The following is a 20,656-nucleotide window of genomic DNA, read 5'->3' as shown; positions in this document are numbered from 1 at the left end:
AATGTTGAGGATACAACTTCCAGTTTAATTTCAAGCACAGCCAGATATAATTATACATTAAACAACTTTAAAAGGACTGGGGTATACTTGTTTATGTGTTCTGTCCTTTTTTCTGTCCATCATATAAAATTTTAGTCACAATTAAAAAAAAAAATCAGAACTTTCTGAAATCTGAAATAAACTTTCATGTGAGCATGAGTGTGTTTATGCTATACAGTCAAATGTGTTTTATCGACCATCATTCATCAATTAACATGTTTATTTAACACTTATATTGAGTGTATCATTATTTGACAAAAGCTCTAAGTTCATATTTCTAATATTTCACTTTCAATTTGGACCACTAAACTTCTAGTTACATCTTTAGAATATTAAACAATTGAATTCCATATACAGTTATTCATATTGCATAAAAGAATTGTAAATAAAACAAATGTGGTATAAGTCAATGTGACAGCAACCCAAACAGACAACTAGAGCTCATCAACAACAACAAATCAATCTGTCAATCACCCAGTGTTGAGAAAAGTTTCTCACAAATTTATTAGACTATCAAAGATTTGCTGTTGACACTAAATAACAGTTTTTCTTTGTCTTAAATCTTAATTTTAAAAGTCCAGACCTCATCATAAATGGTCTTTCTATGTTGTGATGTTTTCCCGTTTGAATGATTTTACACTAGTCATTTTTTGGGGCCCTTTATAGCTTGCTGTTCAGTGTGGGCCAAGGCTTTGTGTTAAAGACCATACTATAATGGTTTACTTTTACAATTTGTGACTTGGATGGAGAGTTGTCTCATTGGCACTAATACCATACCTTCTTATATCTACTCACAATTTCCATTTAATTTTACTATTTTACATTTTAAAATGACATCAACTTCCAATATATTTTTGAACTGACCAAAACTGTATATGTATATTATTTATAAACTATAGCAAGAGTTTGATATTGACATAGGTTGTTAAATAAGAGATATTTGTTTGATCTTTTATTAGGAATCCCTCGGAAAGGAGAAGGTAATCTGGTTGGTTATATAAACAATATAGATTTAACTGAGGGCAGGATAACAGCTTTAGCTACACCTACAACTGATGGAACTTATATAAATGCTACTATAGACAATATACCTCCTGAAATATGTACGTATAGGTTTTATGGAATTGATTTGATTCTGGGTTCATCTTATCTAATATGGTGTGAAAAAGAGGTCTAGGGTGTTGCATACTGAGAATTTTGTTCATTAGAAACATTTTGGGGATGTTTCATTCACAATAATGCTAAAAACAAGAGTTTGAGTATATTTTTCTTCAGTAATATTGGTTGATAGATTAATTTTGGAAGAGTTGCTGTTCTTTGTATATTAGTTAGAAAACCAGTAGAAACTGCAAATAGAAAATGTTTGATATCTTACTCTTTTCTAATATCCTTATATTCACTGATTACTAGTTTTAAAAACTATTATTATATTTTAACAGCGGGTCATTTTCAACACTTGATATCAGTACTAAATCCAATATACTGGACCCTGTCTCAGGAAGTGGGAGGTGCCAGTAATGGCTTCAGATTGACAGATGGAAAATATAACAGGGAAACTCAAGTACAGTTTGCAACAGGTTAGTATGTCGGATACTTATTTTGGGAGATATCTTGGTACACTTCCTTCACAATTTATGGTCATTTTCCAACCCCTGATATGATTTAAAAGTGAAAAAAAAAACAGTTTACCAGATTCCAATCCATTAACAAAACATGTAATCTTATTTACCATGACTGTAACTTTTCTGTAAATGTAGTTGTTTTTGATGCTTTTCTTTATTGGTGTGACTTGTAAACATGAAGACAGGATAAAATGATTCCACCTAAATGTGGTATGATTGCCAATGAGACAACTCTTCACAACAGACCAAATGACACAGAAACGAACATCTATGGTTCACTGTACGACCTTCAACACTGAACAAAGCCCATACTGCATAGTCAGCTATAAAAAGCCTGAAAAGACAAATTTAAAAACATTCAAACGAAAAACTTACAGTCTAATTAAATACAAAAATACGAACTAGAATCAAATATGTTACACAGCAACAAATGACAACCATTAAACTGCAAGCATGTATATTTATGTTTTATTTTAAATTCAGTGATAGATAAACAAAGAGGGAATTTTTGTATCCGAAAAAGGAATATTTGATGGGTTCAATATTTATCAATTATTATTATCATGACTTATTGATATATAAAGTTGTGTGTTTATTGTATTAAAGACTCCTTATTTAAACAGAATATTGCTAAATGTTATTATTGTGATTTATAGGTGAAATATTAAAGATGAATCATTATGTGACTGGGGTAGATAGGAATGGTGTTTTACAGTTTGACATAATAGTCAGTGGATCTGTGCCTGACCTGCCTGTAGATAGTGAAGTTTATCTCTACCCATATACAGAAGATTATATTCAGACAGGACCAAGTGAGTTATCTCCCCGTAGAATAAGTATAGTCCTCTTCATGGAAGCTTATTTCAAGTGGTGAAGATTTTGTTGATCATTTGTTATAATGAAGATTTTTAGTTCACCTCGTTTTAAAAGGCCATGTGAGCTGTCATCATGCTTGGTTTTTGTTGTAAAAAACTGAAATAGATAATTATAATGATTAATCTGTCAACAGTAAAAATATGTATATTAATATAAGATGTATAAAAATATCACAAAAACAAAATTTGTAGATAAGCTAACATAGCTGAAAGAAAGATAGCTGGTCAAAATATTGACATGGAATATTTTTAACAGATATGCAATGCAGACTGCTATATTTTTTTAAATCTGCCTTTTATCTTCTAAAGAAATACTTGATAGACAATTTTTTTAAAGAACTAAGAATAAGAAAAGATATTTAAAGAATAGTTAAACTTTACAGCTTTGTAGTGTAAAATGTAGGAGTATATATGTGAACATCTCATCAATTTGTGCTTGAGTTACTTCTTAGTTGATTTTTTATTACATATGCATGTTTTCAAAAATAGAGGCCTTATAAAACCCTCTTCTTTATTTGGAAGCAAATGTAATAATATTTATATATTTTTCAGCCAGTCTGTATTCCCATTCATCCAGGCTGATGAGAGTAAATGGTCACATGCTACCTTATGCCTGGAATCATACCATATCATATGACCAGTCACATGGTGTCATGCCGTACTTAGTACAGAAACTAACTACCAAAGATATCAATATCAAAATGGACCAGGATAGACAACAGCTGATGTTTACCTTTACCTCACAGATATCACCAGGTATCACAAGTAACATGACTTAGGGCAACATATATTCTACTGTAAATGTATGATAAAGAATAGTTTATTTTACCACACCACACAAGAGAAGACATTGAGAAGACCACAGACTTGATTGAACTTATAGTTTTTATAAGAATTCTTCGACTGTTTTATAAATAATTATGTTAATGTCTGTGTTGTTTTATAAATAATTATGTTAATGTCTGTGTCATTTTGGTCTCTTGTGGATAGTCTCATTGGTAATCATACCACATCTTCTTTTTTATATTAACTCTTTGAAAAAGCAATGGGTGTATCATGCGCTCATGGCACAGCTGTTTATTCTTTTCAATTTCCTAACATGCAAAGAGGATATAAGGGTCTTATTTCCCAGTTGATATGATTGATATCACAACAATATAGAAGAGAAAATACATTCAAAAGTTTACAATGATGACTTTATACACAGTTGTGCCTAAATTGAACAAATATTTTATTCCTACCTCACTTTGTCACATGTTTTAAGAAGTTTTGAAACTCCCTATCAGACCAATTAAACAGAAACACATATAGCCATGTATAACCTATCATCGTTTTATAGGTTTTATCAATGTCCATTATGGAGAACAGCAGTAATAATAGTATTTCTATGACAACTTGTTTATTGGTAGTATAACAGGTTTTTCACTATCTCATATACGATCATCATATATACACTATTTTTTACGGAAAATGGGGATCAGGTTTCATTGAGCATTTGATGCAGAATATGGAATGTTTATTAATATCAATATTTTGGTAAAATGCATCTTTTCTTACAGATACACAAAGTAACCAGTGTCCTAAAGGTTTCATATTAAACAATGGAGGATCATTTTGTACAGGTTTGTTATTAAGAAAAGTTACCGTCATATAATCATGCAATTATTGTGTTAAGTGCTGCTGGGAACCAAGAATTTTGAAGTGATGACTTGAAAATTAGTGTTTCTTGTATTCATCCTGACTCATAAAATCTTCTCATGAAAGTTCAATGTTATGTCACAGCAGTCATCTGACACTCTTTCCATTTTGGTGCAATATTGCAAATTTGATTAAATTTAACATGCTTGTTTTATTTGCATGAAGGACGTTCTTAACCTATCTAAAAACAAATTCTGAATAATTCATACAAGTTTTGTTCACTTTCCATCCACAAAATGATTTGATTATACATGTATGATGTATTCAAGACTAGCAGGGATATGCTATAGAGATAACTGTCTAATAAGTATTTTAAATTTTTTTTTTAAACAAAGACTGCAAAAATAAAAATTTTGGTCGTATATTGGTATCACGTGGTGTCATCTGTTTTTACTGAAGATGGATGGTTTTCGGATAAAAGCATTAGTATAAGTAAATAGAAACCATGAAATTTTAACACAAGGAAATAAGGGCAAAAAAAAGGGGGAAAACAAGGATTTTTCTGGTTAAAGGACAATTGAGACAATTTAAAAGCAATGTAAGGGAGCTCGAGGTAATCCAAATCAATTTAAAGAACAATGTTTGATTACCTACCTTACAGTTCTTGTAAATTATGTATTAAGAAATGATGATCGTCTTGAAGTGATCAGCTGTCAATTTATTTTTAGCAGTTACTATTAATTAATATTAATTTTAGCCATAACAATGTATGTCATTTTACATTTTAAAACTTTTATGATGTATTTAAATGGGTAATTATGGTTGCAAACTCTATTAGAAATTTGATTTGAGATACTGACCATATCTTGAGGGAAAGATTTTTTTTTAATAAGGGAAAGGGGGGAGGTGAAAAAAATTGATGTGGGGACAATTTTTCAGATTTCAGATTTCAGAAATTAAAAGAAAATTTCTTCAAATATTTTTTTTGGGGGTTAATATCCAACAGCATTTGTTTTTTTGTTGGTTTTTTTTTTTTTTTGGGGGGGGGGGGGCAATTCTCAACAGCATAGTGTATTGCACAAAAGCAAAAAATTGAATATAAATTCAAATCATATCAAGTTTGAATATTGTGTCCATTTCTGCTCCACATTTAGAAGTTTACTTTTTTTTAATTGCTTGCTTTCAGGAAGCAATTTGTCGACATATTTTCCATATTCAAAGTGACCCTTCTCATAAAAATCCAGTGATCGCATGGATCTGTCACTGAAAAAAACTATTATCTGATGGTACATGTTATACAATTTTCTCAATATCCAGGCTTCTTTGTTGATTGTTTATTATAAGGTTACAATCGGTAAACTACAGCTTCAAGGCATGACAATTAATGAGCTGCAATATTTTCACTTCATAACAGACAGAGAGTAAAAAAAATGACGATTATACAATATTTTTGCATAAAAAATGATAAAATTGTGCAAAGAAGACTAAGTTTATGATATATACATGAATTGGTTCAAGAATTGGATAAACCTTATTGTTCACTAGTCACTCATTTCATATGACTTTAAAGTTCTCGATGATCTAAATGTGTGTTTCAGATGGAGATGAATGTTTGACCATGCATCCATGTTCCCATAGTTGTCATAATTCTCCAGGAAGTTTTTCTTGTTCTTGTAATCGTGGTTATTCATTGGAGAGGAATGGTCATACTTGTAAAGGTAAGTGGTTTTATTGTTTAATTAAGTTTCACAGGTTGTTGAGTCTTTGTAACGGTGACTAATATAGATATCATCACGCATGGCTGATACATTTGATAAAGTCTTTGTAACGGTGACTAATATAGATATCATCAAGGATGGCTGATACATGTGATAAAGTCTTTGTAACGGTGACTAATATAGATATCATCAAGGATGGCTGATACATGTGATAAAGTCTTTGTAACGGTGACTAATATAGATATCATCACGCATGGCTGATACATGTGATAAAGTCTTTGTAACGGTGACTAATATAGATATCATCACGCATAGCTGATACATGTGATAAAGTCTTTGTAACGGTGACTAATATAGATATCATCACGCATGGCTGATACATGTGATAAAGTCTTTGTAACGGTGACTAATATAGATATCATCACGCATGGCTGATACATGTGATAAAGTCTTTGTAACGGGGACTAATATAGATATCATCACGGATGGCTGATACATGTGATAAAGTCTTTGTAACGGGGACTAATATAGATATCATCACGGATGGCTGATACATGTGATAAAGTCTTTGTAACGGTGACTAATATAGATATCATCACGCATGGCTGATACATGTGATATAGTCTTTGTAAGGGGGACTAATATAGATATCATCACGGATGGCTGATACATGTGATAAAGTCTTTGTAACGGTGACTAATATAGATATCATCACGGATGACTGATACATGTGATAAAGTCTTTGTAACGGGGACTAATATAGATATCATCACGGATGGCTGATACATGTGATAAAGTCTTTGTAATGGGGACTAATATAGATATCATCACAGATGGCTGATACATGTGATAAAAGTCTTTGTAACCGTGACTAATATAGATATCATCATGCATGGCTGCTATTGAACATACTATCCATAGAATTTATCTGTATTTACCAAGTAGATATAAGATGATGTGGTATGAGTGCTAATGAGACAACTCTCCATCCAAGTCACAATTTATTAAAGTAAACTATTATAGGTCAAAGTACAGTCTTCAACACAGAGCTTTGGCTCACACCAAAAGCAGCAAGCTATAACGGGTCCCAAAAATTACTAGTGTAAAATTACTAGTAAATGATAATCTTGATTATAATATTCATAAAAAACTGATGAAAATTTTTCTGTTTTTTAAATACAGATATAGATGAATGTGATAATAACAATGGAGGCTGTGACCTTGACAATGAATGTATCAACATTGAAGGATCATTTATTTGTGCGGTGATGTGTAAAGATGGTTACAGACGATCTGGTGATGGACAGAAATGTATTGGTATGTCTGTTAACCTGAGAAGAAAACATTATACACTTTATTCAATTTACAAATCATCTAGACATTACAATGGTTATATATGCCTATTAGAAAATATATATTTTGAATCGCCTCCTTAAAAATAATTATAAGACTTAAAGGTATTAAACAACTGGTTGATCATTTGAAATGATTCAATACCATTCAATTGGACATAGTAATTAGTGAACAGTAAAAAAAATTCGAAATTATTACGTATTAATTTTTTGTCGCAGAAAGCTCATCATGGGGATTGTGTTCTGGCAGCAGCCGTGTTAGCTAACTTCTTAAAAGCTTTATATTTTAGAAAGTGGAAGACCTGGATGCTTCATACTTTGTATATGGATGCCTCATGTTACAAAGTTTCTGTCAGACACATGTTCAATGTCCTTGACCTCATTTTCTTGGTTCAGTGACTACTTGAAAAAAAAATGTTAAGATTTTTTTGTAATGTTAAATTCTCTCTTATTGTAAGTAATAGGATAACTATATTTGGTATGTGCGTACCCAGATACTAAAAAAAATAGGTCTAGTATATTCGGTGTATGGGAGCACTGTAGGGTGTACATGTCCAAGTGGCTGGTGTCATCTGACCTTGACCTCATTTTCATTGTTCAGTGGTTATAGTTCAGAGTTTGTGTTTTGGTCTTTTTATACGACCGCAAAATTTGAAAAATTTTTCGTCGTATATTGCTATCACGTTGTCGTCGTCGTCGTCGTCCGAATACTTTTAGTTTTCGCACTCTAACTTTAGTAAAACTGAATAGAAATCTATGAAATTTTAACACAAGGTTTATTACCACAAAAGGAAGGTTGGGATTGATTTTGGGAGTTTTGGTCCCAACATTTTAGGAATTAGGGGCCAAAAAGGGCCCAAATAAGCATTTTCTTGGTTTTCGCACTATAACTTTAGTTTAAGTTAATAGAAATCTATGAAATTTTGACACAAAGTTTATGACCACAAAAGAAAGGTTGGGATTGATTTTGGGAGTTTTGGTTCCAACAGTTTAGGAATTAGGGGCCAAAAAAGGGCCCAAATAAGCATTATTCTTGGTTTTCGCACAATAACTTTAGTATAAGTAAATAGAAATGTATGAAACTTAAACACAAGGTTTATGACCATAAAAGGAAGCATACCTGTCAACCTCTGAAAATGAAAAGTCAGGTCATGACCTGCATTGAGAAAAAAAATCTCAGGTCATAACGCGTACGACATTTTGCGGGCTCAATTGAAGAACAAAAATATGTTTATATATAATTTATATAGTCAATATGTATATGAAACAGTTAGAACATGTATACAAGTTTATTTCAGACTATTGTTATATTCCATAGTAGCAGACTTGGCATTCTTTAAAAGAACTGCACTTGGTTTCAGTTCATAGCAATGCAAATGTGTATTCATTTTACAAGAAAGAAGAGCACACAGTGTATCCTAATTAAGATCAGCCCTAAACTCTGTAGCTATTTTCTTTACTAAAGAAAATGCCCTCTCACTGTCTGCATTGCTGTTTGGCAAAACCAGTAATGTTTTAGCAAGTTTTGACAAAACAAAAAATCTTGGCTTGTTTTCAACTACCACTTTGTTATTTTCAACTGAAAGGGCCCTCTTTACTATTTGGGTGGTTTTAGTTTTTCCACAGGAATAACCTGAAGCTATTTCACTGTCAGAGAACATTAATTTACACGGTACGTAGCTCAGGTAAACAGTCCTACATTTTGACTTTTGGTTACATTGAAAAAGACCGATAAAACCGAAGGTCGTATTACTTCTAAATACCGGAAACAATTCCGGTCAGAAATCCGGGTGAAACGGGTAATGTTAGAAATTCCCGGGACCCGCTGGGTAAAGAAAAACTCCCGGGTGAGAGGTGAAAATAACGGGTGTCACCCGCAAAAAACGGGTGAGTTGACAGGTATGAGGAAGGTTGGTATTGATTTTGGGAGTTTTGGTCCCAACAGTTTAGGAATAAAGGGCCCAAAGGGTCCAAAATTAAACTTTGTTTGATTTCATCAAAAATTGAATAAATTGGGGTTCTTTGATATGCCGAATCTAACTGTGTATGTAGATTCTTAATTTTTGGTCCCGTTTTCAAATTGGTCTACATTAAGGTCCAAAGGGTCCAAAATTAAACTTAGTTTGATTTTAACAAAAATTGAATGCTTGGGGTTCTTTGATATGCTGAATCTAAAAATGTACTTAGATTTTTTATTATTGGCCCAGTTTTCAAGTTGGTCCAAATCGGGGTCCAAAATTAAACTTTGTTTGATTTCATAAAAAATTGAATAATTGGGGTTCTTTGATATGCCAAATCTAACTGTGTATGTAGATTCTTAATTGTTGGTCCCGTTTTAAAATTGGTCTACATTAAAGTCCAAAGGGTCCAAAATTAAACTAAGTTTGATTTTAACAAAAATTGAATTCTTGGGCCTCTTTGATATGCTGAATCTAAACATGTACTTAGATTTTTGATTATGGGCCCAGTTTTCAAGTTGGTCCAAATCAGGATCCAAAATTATTATATTAAGTATTGTGCAATAGCAAGAAATTTTCAATTGCACAGTATTCAGCAATAGCAAGAAATCTTCAATTGCACAGTATTGTGCAATAGCAAGAAATCTTCAATTGCACAGTATTGTGCAATAGCAAATATTTTCAATTGCACAGTATTGCACAATAGCAAAAAATATCTAATTGCACAATATTGTGCAATAGCAAGAAATTCCAATTGGATTTCAATTGGAGTTATCTTTCTTTGTCCAGAATAGTAGTTGAATCAACTTAAATCTTTGTTTTATACAATATACAATGTATATTCACTTTTACTACCAACTGAAAGATTAAAACAATCTTTACCATTCAGTAATAACAAGCACTTTTTTTACATTTTAATATTTTATGATGTATTTAAATGAGTAGTTATTGTTGCAAACTTCATTAGAAATTTGAATTGAGATCAGTTTTGAAATAAGGGAAAGGGGGATGTGAAAAAAAAATTGGGGGGTCAATTTTTTTCATTTCAGATTTCATAAATAAAAAGAAAATTTCTTCAAACATTTTTTTGAGAGGATTAATATTCAACAGCATAGTGAATTGCTCAAAGGCAAAATTTTTTTGTTTAAGTTCATTAGACCACATTCATTCTGTGTCAGAAACCTATGCTGTGTCAACTATTTAATCACAATCCAAATTTAGAGCTGAATCCAGCTTGAATGTTGTGTCCATACTTGCCCCAACCGTTCAGGGTTCAACTTCTGCGGTCGTATAATGCTGCGCCCTGCGAAGCAACTGGTTTTCTTATACTGTATGCAATAGGTCAACTATATTTAGTGTATGGAAATATTTTTGATCTAGTATATTCGGTGTATTGGAGCACTGTAAGGTGTACATATCCAACTGTCTGGTGTCATCTGACCGTGACCTCATTTTCGTGGTTCAGTGGTTATAATTCAGTTTTTGTTTTTTGGTCTTTTTTTCTTATACTGTATGCAATAGGTCTACTATATTTGGTGTATGGAATGATTGTAAGGTGTACATGTCTAGCTGGCAGGTGTCATCTGACCTTAAACTCATTTTCATGGTTCAATGGTCAAAGTTAAGTTTTTGGTTTTGGTCTTTTTTTCTTATACTGTATGCAATAGGTCAACTATATTTGGTGTATGGAAATATTTTTGATCTATATGTTGGTCGCGCAGGTTTTATTTGACTATGACCTAGTTTTCACGGTTCATTGCTTAGTGTTAAGATTTTTGTGTTTTGGTCTGTTTTTCTTAAACTATAAGCAATAGGTCAACTGTATTTGTTGTATGAGAGAATTGTTAGCTGTACATGCCTGCCTGGCATTGTTCATCTGACCTTGACCTCATTTTCATGGTTCTAAGGTCAATGTTACGTTTCTTGGTTTATGTAAAGTTTATGTGACAGTTGTAATAAAGCTTTATATTTAGGACTATCAACAAAATATCAATGATAAGTAAAGAAGGCGAGACATTTCAGTGTGTGCACTCTTGTTTCAGACAAAGATGAATGTAGAGAAACACCAGAAGTATGTGGACATAACTGTCAGAATATACCTGGAGGTTATACCTGTACATGTAGTGAGGGATTTCAACTTAAAACTGATAACAGTGGTAGATGCACAGGTACATGCAATCAAAATGCAGAAATAATTTTGGCCTTTATTACTTTTTTCGTATTCAAGCGTCTTTTGTGGCAAAAATACAAAGTTTCAATCCTGTTATCTATGATGAGTTTATTGGTACTATTCTGGAATATTTTTTCAGATATAGGTTTTTTTCTTAAGAGAAATGTCCTAAGCTCTTTTAATAATTATCCAGGTCGATCATTCTATTTATAGAACATGATTATATTAGCATATCAATAGAGATATAATGAAAAGGAGAAAGCACTCAGATCATGGAGATTATTATTATTGATTAAAATAATCACTTTTGAAATAAAATAAATTGTATATCACGTACTCATATGATCCCATGATAGTGTTTATACTGGAATGGAGGACTTTACCTAAAGGGAATAGTGATCTGTGATCTCCCCAGGCATTTTAGCATTGCATTTATGATATAAAAATCCTTTTTTTGGGAGGGGGGGGGGGGGGGGGGGTGAGAAACAAATACCATACCCACCCCTCCAAAAAAAAAGCAACCACAAGAAAATTTTAAAATCTCATAAAAAAATAGACTTTTTATTTGGCGGGAGGTAAGATATATTTATTTTTTTTCACCATTCTGCAATTTGATAGGTTTGGAATTCTTTTTTATTTTATTCAGAAAGAAAAATAACGCACAATTTTTTTTTATATTTATAGCTTAATCACTATTTGTTTGGTTATGACTATCCAACCTGACCTTGAACAAGATTTCATATTCCCTTTGAACGTCAGTACTTCCTAGTGAAACGCTACTATGAGTTTATATATATTACATTTTGAACATATTTTGAATAGTAGATATGAAGTCATTATCGTGTTCAAAAATCATTTTAGATGTTAAAATAAAAAATATATAATTAATTTTTGATAGGTCCTGTTTAACAATGTTTTATGTCATGTTCAGTTATAAAAACAAGCTGGATAAGAAAAAAATGTATGTAAATTAATATTTTATGTTCAGGAAGTAAAAGTTTATTATAAGGAATGGAAATTCCTCATATTTCTAAACATGTACAAACTATGAATTTTACTGTCATATTTTTATATCAACAATGTAATGTTTGTTGTTAATGAAATTTTTGCAGCAAATTGTAAAAGTGCACCCAGTCCAACTGAATATTATAGAAATCGATAAAATGTACTACAATAGTGGTATGAAATATTGATTGATTTCCTGACAGACTGACCCCTGTTGCTTTTGTATGCTCCAGCCTCCGTGGGAAGGGCATAATTTGTTACAGTTGTCATCTGTTTGTCTGTCAGTATATATATCAAGAAATTTGTTTCCATTCTTGAACTTTAGTTTGTCTCAACCAAATGTTATGAAACTTATGCATAATGCTTATTACAATAAAACACAAGTCAAATTTGAATTTGGGTGCTGTAACTTTAACCGTTCTAATGTTAAGCCCCTTTAAAAATGTATGTATTTTCTTTATTAAGGAATTTTGAAGTCACAGGAAATAAACATATGTTAACCAAATGTACAGTAGCATTTTATGAAGGTCTACATGCAGGGCATGCTTTTGGATAACCAACATGAACTATATTGTTATGTATGAATAGTCTGATTTCTTTCCATTCCAGATGTAAATGAGTGTAGAACAGACCAGTCATCATGTTCCCATATCTGTAGGAACACCATAGGATCCTACACATGTGCTTGTCCAGCAGGTTTCAGACTGTATAGGAAGTACTTGTGTGAAGGTAGGTGGTCATCTGTCCAGTAGGATTTAGGAGGAGCCTGACTAATTCATTACTTTTTATGTTAAATTCTTCAATTTCAAGAATTCATGGCTAATTTGTCTTTAAGTCCTAATACTATGACAGTCATTCCATATTAAAGCAATACATTGACATGTCTTGTGCTGAAAAATATCAACATACTTTTAATTGCATTATTTATTTTAATGGTACCCAGAACTTCGGAGATACTACAGATCTGAGAAACATACTAAATACTCCCTAAATTTCATGCCATTTTATTCTGGATGGGAAGAAAGTTGCAGTATGCATGATATAGGTTTTACTATCTGGCTGCAGCGTAAACTATTTGTGTTGAGGAATTTTGTAGAGCCTGCGACTTTTGTTGCAGAAAGCTCGACATAGGGATAGTGATCTGGCAGCAGTGGTGGCATTAGCTAAATTCTTAAAAGCTTGATATTTTAGAAGGTGGAAGAACTGGATGCTTCATACTTTGTAAATTGATGCCTTATGTTATATAGTTTTCATCTGTCATATGTCCATTGTCCTTTACCTCATTTTCATGGTTCAGTGACCACTTGAATATTGTTTGTCCTTGACCTCATTTTCATTTTTTATTGACTACTCAGAAAGAAATAAAACTTTATTTGTCATGTGAATTTCTCACTTATCATGAGTAATAACAGAGTATATGAGACTTTATGTACACTGGGGGGAAATTGTTGACAAAGATTAAAAAGGCAAAAAATGTTGATATCAGGACACTTGTATTATAAATGTGGATTATAAAATATTTATATACTCTGTCAAGTTCGGATAAACCTGGTTATTTAACTTGTATTACAAATGTATATAAAAAGATAAATAATATGAAATACAAAAGTCACATATTATACAACAGATATAGATGAATGCAGAGGGGGAGGACATGAATGTGGAATAGATCAGGATTGTATCAACACCAGAGGGAGCTATCAATGTAAGACAAGGTGTTCACTTGGCCTTCAACAACAAGCAGATGGATCTTGTACAGGTATTTTAGTAAAATGTCATAAATGACTCCAGTTATAGCATCAATAACTTCTTTTTAGTACAAAATGTATAGTCACTATGTTCTGAGATTGTCCCTGGTGAAAGTTTTATTAAGGTGAACATTTTTTTTTACTGTCTATTTCAAAGACCTAATGACTGTTCTTTCTAGTTAATTGAAATAAAAATGAGAATGATGTTAAATATATCTGCCTGATATGTTTACTCACAAAGAGATGTGCCTGGTATCAATAGAATAGCTATAAGCATTGCTTTGTATATTAATCAGGCTGTTTACTGTTTTAGTTTAATTTTTTTTACACTGGTCATTTGTGCCTTTTATATGTTACTAAATGATGTTGACTTATGCTCTGTATTGAAGACTTTATAGAAACGTATAATTGATTACATTAGATCTTAGAAGGATGGTTGTCTTATTGCCAATCATACCACATCTACTTATTTTTTTACTCCAAGCTCTGTTTAGAGTCTCCTGTTTTTATTTTACATAATTGTTGTAATTATATTTTGAACATTTCTGACTTATATTCTACATGTACTCCATGATACATTAATATTGTAAATCTATTTTTAGATATAAATGAATGTTTGACAAATCAACACAGATGTTACTCTAACCAAAGATGTATCAATACTGAAGGGAGCTACTACTGTCAGTGTCAACATGGATACAGGTCTACAGGACCAGGTCAACCTTGTTTAGGTAAGATCTTTTTTAACCCATTGGAAAACATTGGATGTCATTATGTGTTGTTGACCATATAATACAGTGCTTTTCATTTGACCATTACTTTCAGGAGTGATTGGACTTTGACTGTTTTTTTGAGTAGTAAAACTCTTAGTCCGTTATACAAAAAACTGTCATACTTTGTAGGATTATTTGTCATCATGTGTAGTTATACCATCGTTTTGAATTGACCAGGAGTTATGGAACTTTGACTATTACATTCTGAGACAATTTGACAGAAAGCTCTCATAGATGCTAGGATTGTTGACCCTACTTTAAAGTTACTCCTGTCAGATTTAAAAGTGGGTCTTTACCAGGTCAGGGGACTCTTGTCACATGGCCTTTTAATAGACGCATTTACATTTGTATGCGAATTTGTCCGCCATTATGTAGAATCACACAGGTTCCCGTAAACTTTGACATAACAATTCAATAAATTTGAAGTCACAATAAAAAAGTGATTGTCGCTTTACGTCAAAAGGTTATTCAGAGGCCATCTAAGTCATTTGGAGACAAAATTCAGCTAAATACCAAAAGTGTAAATACGTTTATTCTTACATCCATACTGTAAACAAAATATATTTGACCTTTTTGCTCAAAAGAAATGAGAACACTTTCATCCTAGTCTTGTATAATTGTGTGTCATCCTAGTCATGTATTGTTTGTGTCATCCTAGTCTTGTATAATTTTGTGTCATCCTAGTCATGTATTGTTTGTGTCATCCTAGTCATGTATTGTTTTGTGTCATCCTAGTCATGTATAGTTTTGTGTCATCCTAGTCATGTATTGTTTGTGTCATCCTAGTCTTGTACAATTTTGTGTCATCCTAGTCATGTATTGTTTTGTGTCATCCTAGTCATGTATTGTTTTGTGTCATCCTAGTCATGTATTGTTTGTGTCATCCTAGTCATGTATTGTTTGTGTCATCCTAGTCATGTATATTTTTGTGTCATCCTAGTCATGTATTGTTTTGTGTCATCCTAGTCATGTATTGTTTGTGTCATCCTAGTCATGTATTGTTTTGTGTCATCCTAGTCATGTATAGTTTTGTGTCATCCTAGTCATGTATTGTTTGTGGCATCCTAGTCATGTATTGTTTTGTGTCATCTGAGTCATGTATTGTTTGTCATCCTAGTCATGTATTGTTTGTGTCATCCTAGTCATGTATTGTTTTGTGTCATCCTAGTCATGTATAGTTTTGTGTCATCCTAGTCATGTATAGTTTTGTGTCATCCTAGTCATGTATTGTTTTGTGTCATCTGAGTCATGTATTGTTTGTGTCATCCTAGTCATGTATTGTTTTGTGTCATCCTAGTCATGTATTGTTATGTGTCATCCTAGTCTTGTATTGTTTTGTGTCATCCTAGTCATGTATTGTTTTGTGTCATCCTAGTCATGTATAGTTTTGTGTCATCCTAGTCATGTATTGTTTGTGTCATCCTAGTCATGTATTGTTTGTGTCATCCTAGTCATGTATTGTTTTGTGTCATCCTAGTCATGTATAGTTTTGTGTCATCCTAGTCATGTATTGTTTGTGGCATCCTAGTCATGTATTGTTTTGTGTCATCTGAGTCATGTATTGTTTGTGTCATCCTAGTCATGTATTGTTTGTGTCATCCTAGTCATGTATTGTTTTGTGTCATCCTAGTCATGTATAGTTTTGTGTCATCCTAGTCATGTATTGTTTGTGGCATTCTAGTCATGTATTGTTTTGTGTCATCATAGTCATGTATTGTTTGTGTCATCCTAGTCATGTATTGTTTGTGTCATCCTAGTCATGTATTGTTTTGTGTCATCCTAGTCATGTATTGTTATGTGTCATCCTAGTCATGTATAGTTTTGTGTCATCCTAGTCATGTATTGTTTTGTGTCATCTGAGTCATGTATTGTTTGTGTCATCCTAGTCATGTATTGTTTTGTGTCATCCTAGTCATGTATTGTTATGTGTCATCCTAGTCTTGTATTGTTTTGTGTCATCCTAGTCATGTATTGTTCTGTGTCATCCTAGTCATGTATTGTTATGTGTTGCATATCAAGTGTGTTTTTTGTTTCATCAGTGATCCTCTTTATTCAGGTGATTAGAATATAACTTTTCTGGTTGAATTTATATGAAAAATTCTAAGTTGAAATAACAAATAAGTTAGGTACTTGTCCCTAATATGATTGACATATTTGCCTCTAGACATCAATCAACCAATAATCAATAAACCAATCAATTAAATTTAGCACTAAGTTTTCAAATAATACAACAGAAGAAACAAGTAGTTTTAAGTACCATTTCTACTATGGGGAAATTATAATGTCTAAGTTTGGTAAAAGTCTTATAACTCCTGTAAAAATGGTTCAATCAAAATGATATAATTTGGTCACATGACTGCAAACAATTATACCAAGTATATGAGTTCACAAAGTCATACTGTGCTACAATAGTAAAAGAATGGTCAAATACCCATTACTCCTGCAAAAAATGTCAAATGAAGATGACTGTTGTCATGCCTATCCGGGTCCTCTACCTTCACCATACTTGGATGATTAATTAGTTAACTTTAAGTGTTGCCAGTGCTTTCTCTTATGGAAAGTGTTATATTCAGTTAATGAGGTTGTGCTTTTTCATGCAAGTTTGGAATGACAAAAGCATGCAATGATATTATTAGATAGTTACAATTACATATATATATTGGCCACAAGTTCATTGTTTTCTGTTTAGTATTTAATTTATATTAAGATCCATTTTGTTACATCTCGTGATCAGTTTTATTTGGCAATCGCCAATGGCAGTCAGCAGGGTTTAAGAACATCAGTTGTTCAACCTGTTAGTCAAATGCGTTTTGTTTAAATATACTTTTTTCACTTTTTTTGTCTTTTGGAAAATGTTGTTTGTGCTGTATTTAGACCCTTCTTCAATGAAATTCGTTACATGCACACGTATAAAAATTGCGGTTTTTGTCCAACGCAATCATAGGTTTGAATGTTGTTTTCAATTTAGACTTGTCTAAACAAGTCTAAATTGAAAACATATATATATATAAACAAGTCTAAATTGAAAACAACATTCAAACCTATGATTGTGTTGGATAAAAAGTTGTTGTAGAAGGGTCTAAATACAGCACAAACAACATTTTCCAAAAGACCAAAAGAGTGAAAAAAATATATTTTAACAAAATGCATTTGACTAGCAGGTCGAACAACTGATGATCTTAAACCCTGCTGACTGCCATATATATTTGCTTACAAATGTTTATGATTTGATAGTATCATGATTTCTGTTATTACCTGGCTATCTATTTTTTATTAGTTTATGATGTTTTTAAATTGTTCTTTCAGTCTTGCACAGAATAATTCAATGAAATGTTTGTTCATCTTTTGGTATAATTTTTATTGTAAGGCCTCTTGGTAAAATAATATCAAACATATATATATAAGACTTTCATTGCTTTATTCATTAACTTTTTGAATTGGAGTGTTCATATCAGGAGAAACAAAATCTCTGAGCCAAATCAGACTAGAAGAAAATTGCATATTCAGCCTTTATATTTTTTTTTATTAAGATATAGATGAATGTAGAGAATTTCCAGGAATTTGTTCCTATAGGTGTTGGAACACAAATGGAGACTTTGAGTGTATATGTCCTCCTGGTCAGAAACAGTTGGCTGATCGAAAGTCATGTGCTGGTACATATAATACATTATTCCATTACTTATAGGACAGAGCTTAAGGTCTGACAAACTTAACTTTTTATTTTATGAAATTTTCTTCAAACTGATTACTGAATTGTTTATCAAACTAAAAAATATGTAATAACATATGTTTATCAGCAACTTCTGAAACTCTTTTTATTAACATCTTATAATTTTTTTATTGAAACAACCTTGTTCAAAATTTTGAATCCAGTTTGTCTATAATGCTTCACATACAAAAAATAGATAAAGTTGTCAGTTAGATCTAATTTTTGTGTATTTTTAGGCTTGGAGTTCCTAGAACCCAGCCAACCGTCTAGATTTAAGAGACAAGCCTGTCCTGTAGGAATGAGACATGTCCCAACATGGAATAAATGTATTGGTAATGTAACAGCATTTACTTGTTTTAAATGTTTGTTATACAACATTTGGTTAAAAAAAAATCTGAAATAATTAAATTTATTTTTGGTTTTGTGTAAACATGCTTCCACAGTGTACCACATTTTTTGTGTCATTATTGAATGAGCACATTTTTGCATATTGTTTTATTATTACACATATGTAGCTAGAATGTCAAATTGATTTTTCTTTTCATTGAATACAAAGACACATTGGATAGATCTATTAAGAGAATATTACAAATATGAATTTCAGGAAATATCAATTTTAAATCTTATCTTTACAAGGCAGTTTAAATGTGTTTTTCATGTTTTAAAGATGAATGCTGTTTACCCCTATTCATACTTAACAACAAACTGGAAAATATTATTTGAACTCACACAGAATGAATGTTGAATTTGAAAAGCACAAATTATTGAAAATTTGACATGTTATATATATATGATTAATTATTATATTTATATTTAGATGAAGAATGGTTGTGAATAGAAGATATTCTATTTAATTTTGAGAGACCAGTCAATTAGCATGTTTGCATGACAGTGGTTGCATGATTATTATTTTGAGTAATATCATTTAAGGTGAGAATGCTTCTTAAGACACTAACATTCAAAAGAGATTACCTAAATGTCAATTTGTTTGGAACATCTGATGTCTCTCTCTTTGTATTACTTGGAAGAAAAATACATTTAAAGAGATTTGAGATAGTAAATACTAAATACAAGAGGTTTGGAGGTAGGAAAAAATCAATTCATTACCAAAAAAAGGACATCTTTATGCTATAAATACCTTTTAATATTAGATTTCTTCACTTGACATCTTTTATTTAAGGTGGTATGGGTGTCTTCCTCCATCTTGGATTGTAAAAAACAGAGAACCGGAAAAAACGTACAGTGACCCTATCTTTTTTTTTGATATTCTCAAAGCATTTTTTGAAAGCTATCTTTTCCTTAAGTATTTTACAATTCTATCATTTTGTTTAATTTCTAATCACAAAATGGTGTTTTTTCCTGTATAATCCATACAAAATGTGTCATTTTGTCACGTCCTGTAGCTTGAGAAAATGCGCGGTGACCTATCATTTTTATTATATTTTTCATCATATATCAATAGATACTATGTTTTGGCAAAGTATGAACAAATTTTATCATTTTTATTTTAGACTCCCATACCACCTTAATATCACAAATATCCTCTGAAACAAGTTGGCAAATTGAAACAAAACTTAGCCACAATGATCTTTAGCTTAGATAGTTTTAAACATGTATCTGATGATACAGTCATCTAACCAACTTAGTCATCATGGCTTTAATAGAACATAGGGATTAAATGCAAGTAATTGTTTAATAAGGGGACAAAGTCCCCTATAACAGAGGAAAAATCAATATAAAAAAAAATCAGGGAAAATTTTCGAAATTTTCAATGTACTAATATTAATGAACTTTTTTTTGTCACTGTTTTTAATTCCCGCATCTGCGCAGAAATCTAGTACCTTTTTCTGGTCTCTTTGTCATGTCACTTTGAGTAAAATATATATTTATTGGTCTAGTAAAATATAGGAAGGAACGCAATACCAATTTAATTTTTAATAATGATATGCAAAAAGGTTACCTGATGATAGCGTTTCTTTGTCTACATTAAATATGACGTCATAAATTAAATAACGTCACAACTAAAATCCCTAACAACATAACCAAAAA

At 31.7% G+C, this 20,656-nt stretch overlaps 1 protein-coding gene across 6 annotated transcripts in view; it reads left to right on the top strand.

Moving 5' to 3' along the window:
• The window catches only part of LOC139513072 (hemicentin-1-like), a 103,021-nt gene that overhangs the window by 69,899 nt on the left and 12,466 nt on the right, over positions 1-20,656 (top strand). For 3 of the 6 annotated variants that reach the window (XM_071301218.1, XM_071301216.1, XM_071301215.1), the window contains 13 exons: positions 999-1,142; positions 1,479-1,616; positions 2,318-2,473; positions 3,089-3,292; positions 4,096-4,158; positions 5,773-5,892; positions 7,075-7,209; positions 11,245-11,370; positions 12,987-13,106; positions 14,005-14,136; positions 14,728-14,856; positions 18,429-18,551; positions 18,844-18,939. In XM_071301218.1, the coding sequence (XP_071157319.1) occupies positions 999-1,142; positions 1,479-1,616; positions 2,318-2,473; positions 3,089-3,292; positions 4,096-4,158; positions 5,773-5,892; positions 7,075-7,209; positions 11,245-11,370; positions 12,987-13,106; positions 14,005-14,136; positions 14,728-14,856; positions 18,429-18,551; positions 18,844-18,939 (1,686 nt within the window). Of the gene's footprint in view, positions 1-998; positions 1,143-1,478; positions 1,617-2,317; positions 2,474-3,088; positions 3,293-4,095; positions 4,159-5,772; positions 5,893-7,074; positions 7,210-11,244; positions 11,371-12,986; positions 13,107-14,004; positions 14,137-14,727; positions 14,857-18,428; positions 18,552-18,843; positions 18,940-19,424; positions 19,538-20,656 lie in introns of all 6 variants that reach the window. The other 3 variants (XR_011662382.1, XR_011662383.1, XM_071301219.1) reach the window with 3 other exon arrangements.

This window comes from Mytilus edulis, chromosome 2, assembly GCF_963676685.1.
Source record: "Mytilus edulis chromosome 2, xbMytEdul2.2, whole genome shotgun sequence".
In the NCBI taxonomy this organism is placed as follows: Eukaryota; Metazoa; Mollusca; class Bivalvia; order Mytilida; family Mytilidae; genus Mytilus; species Mytilus edulis.
The sequence above is the reverse complement of the archived record's forward strand: the minus strand, read 5'-3'. Positions and strand labels throughout refer to the sequence as shown.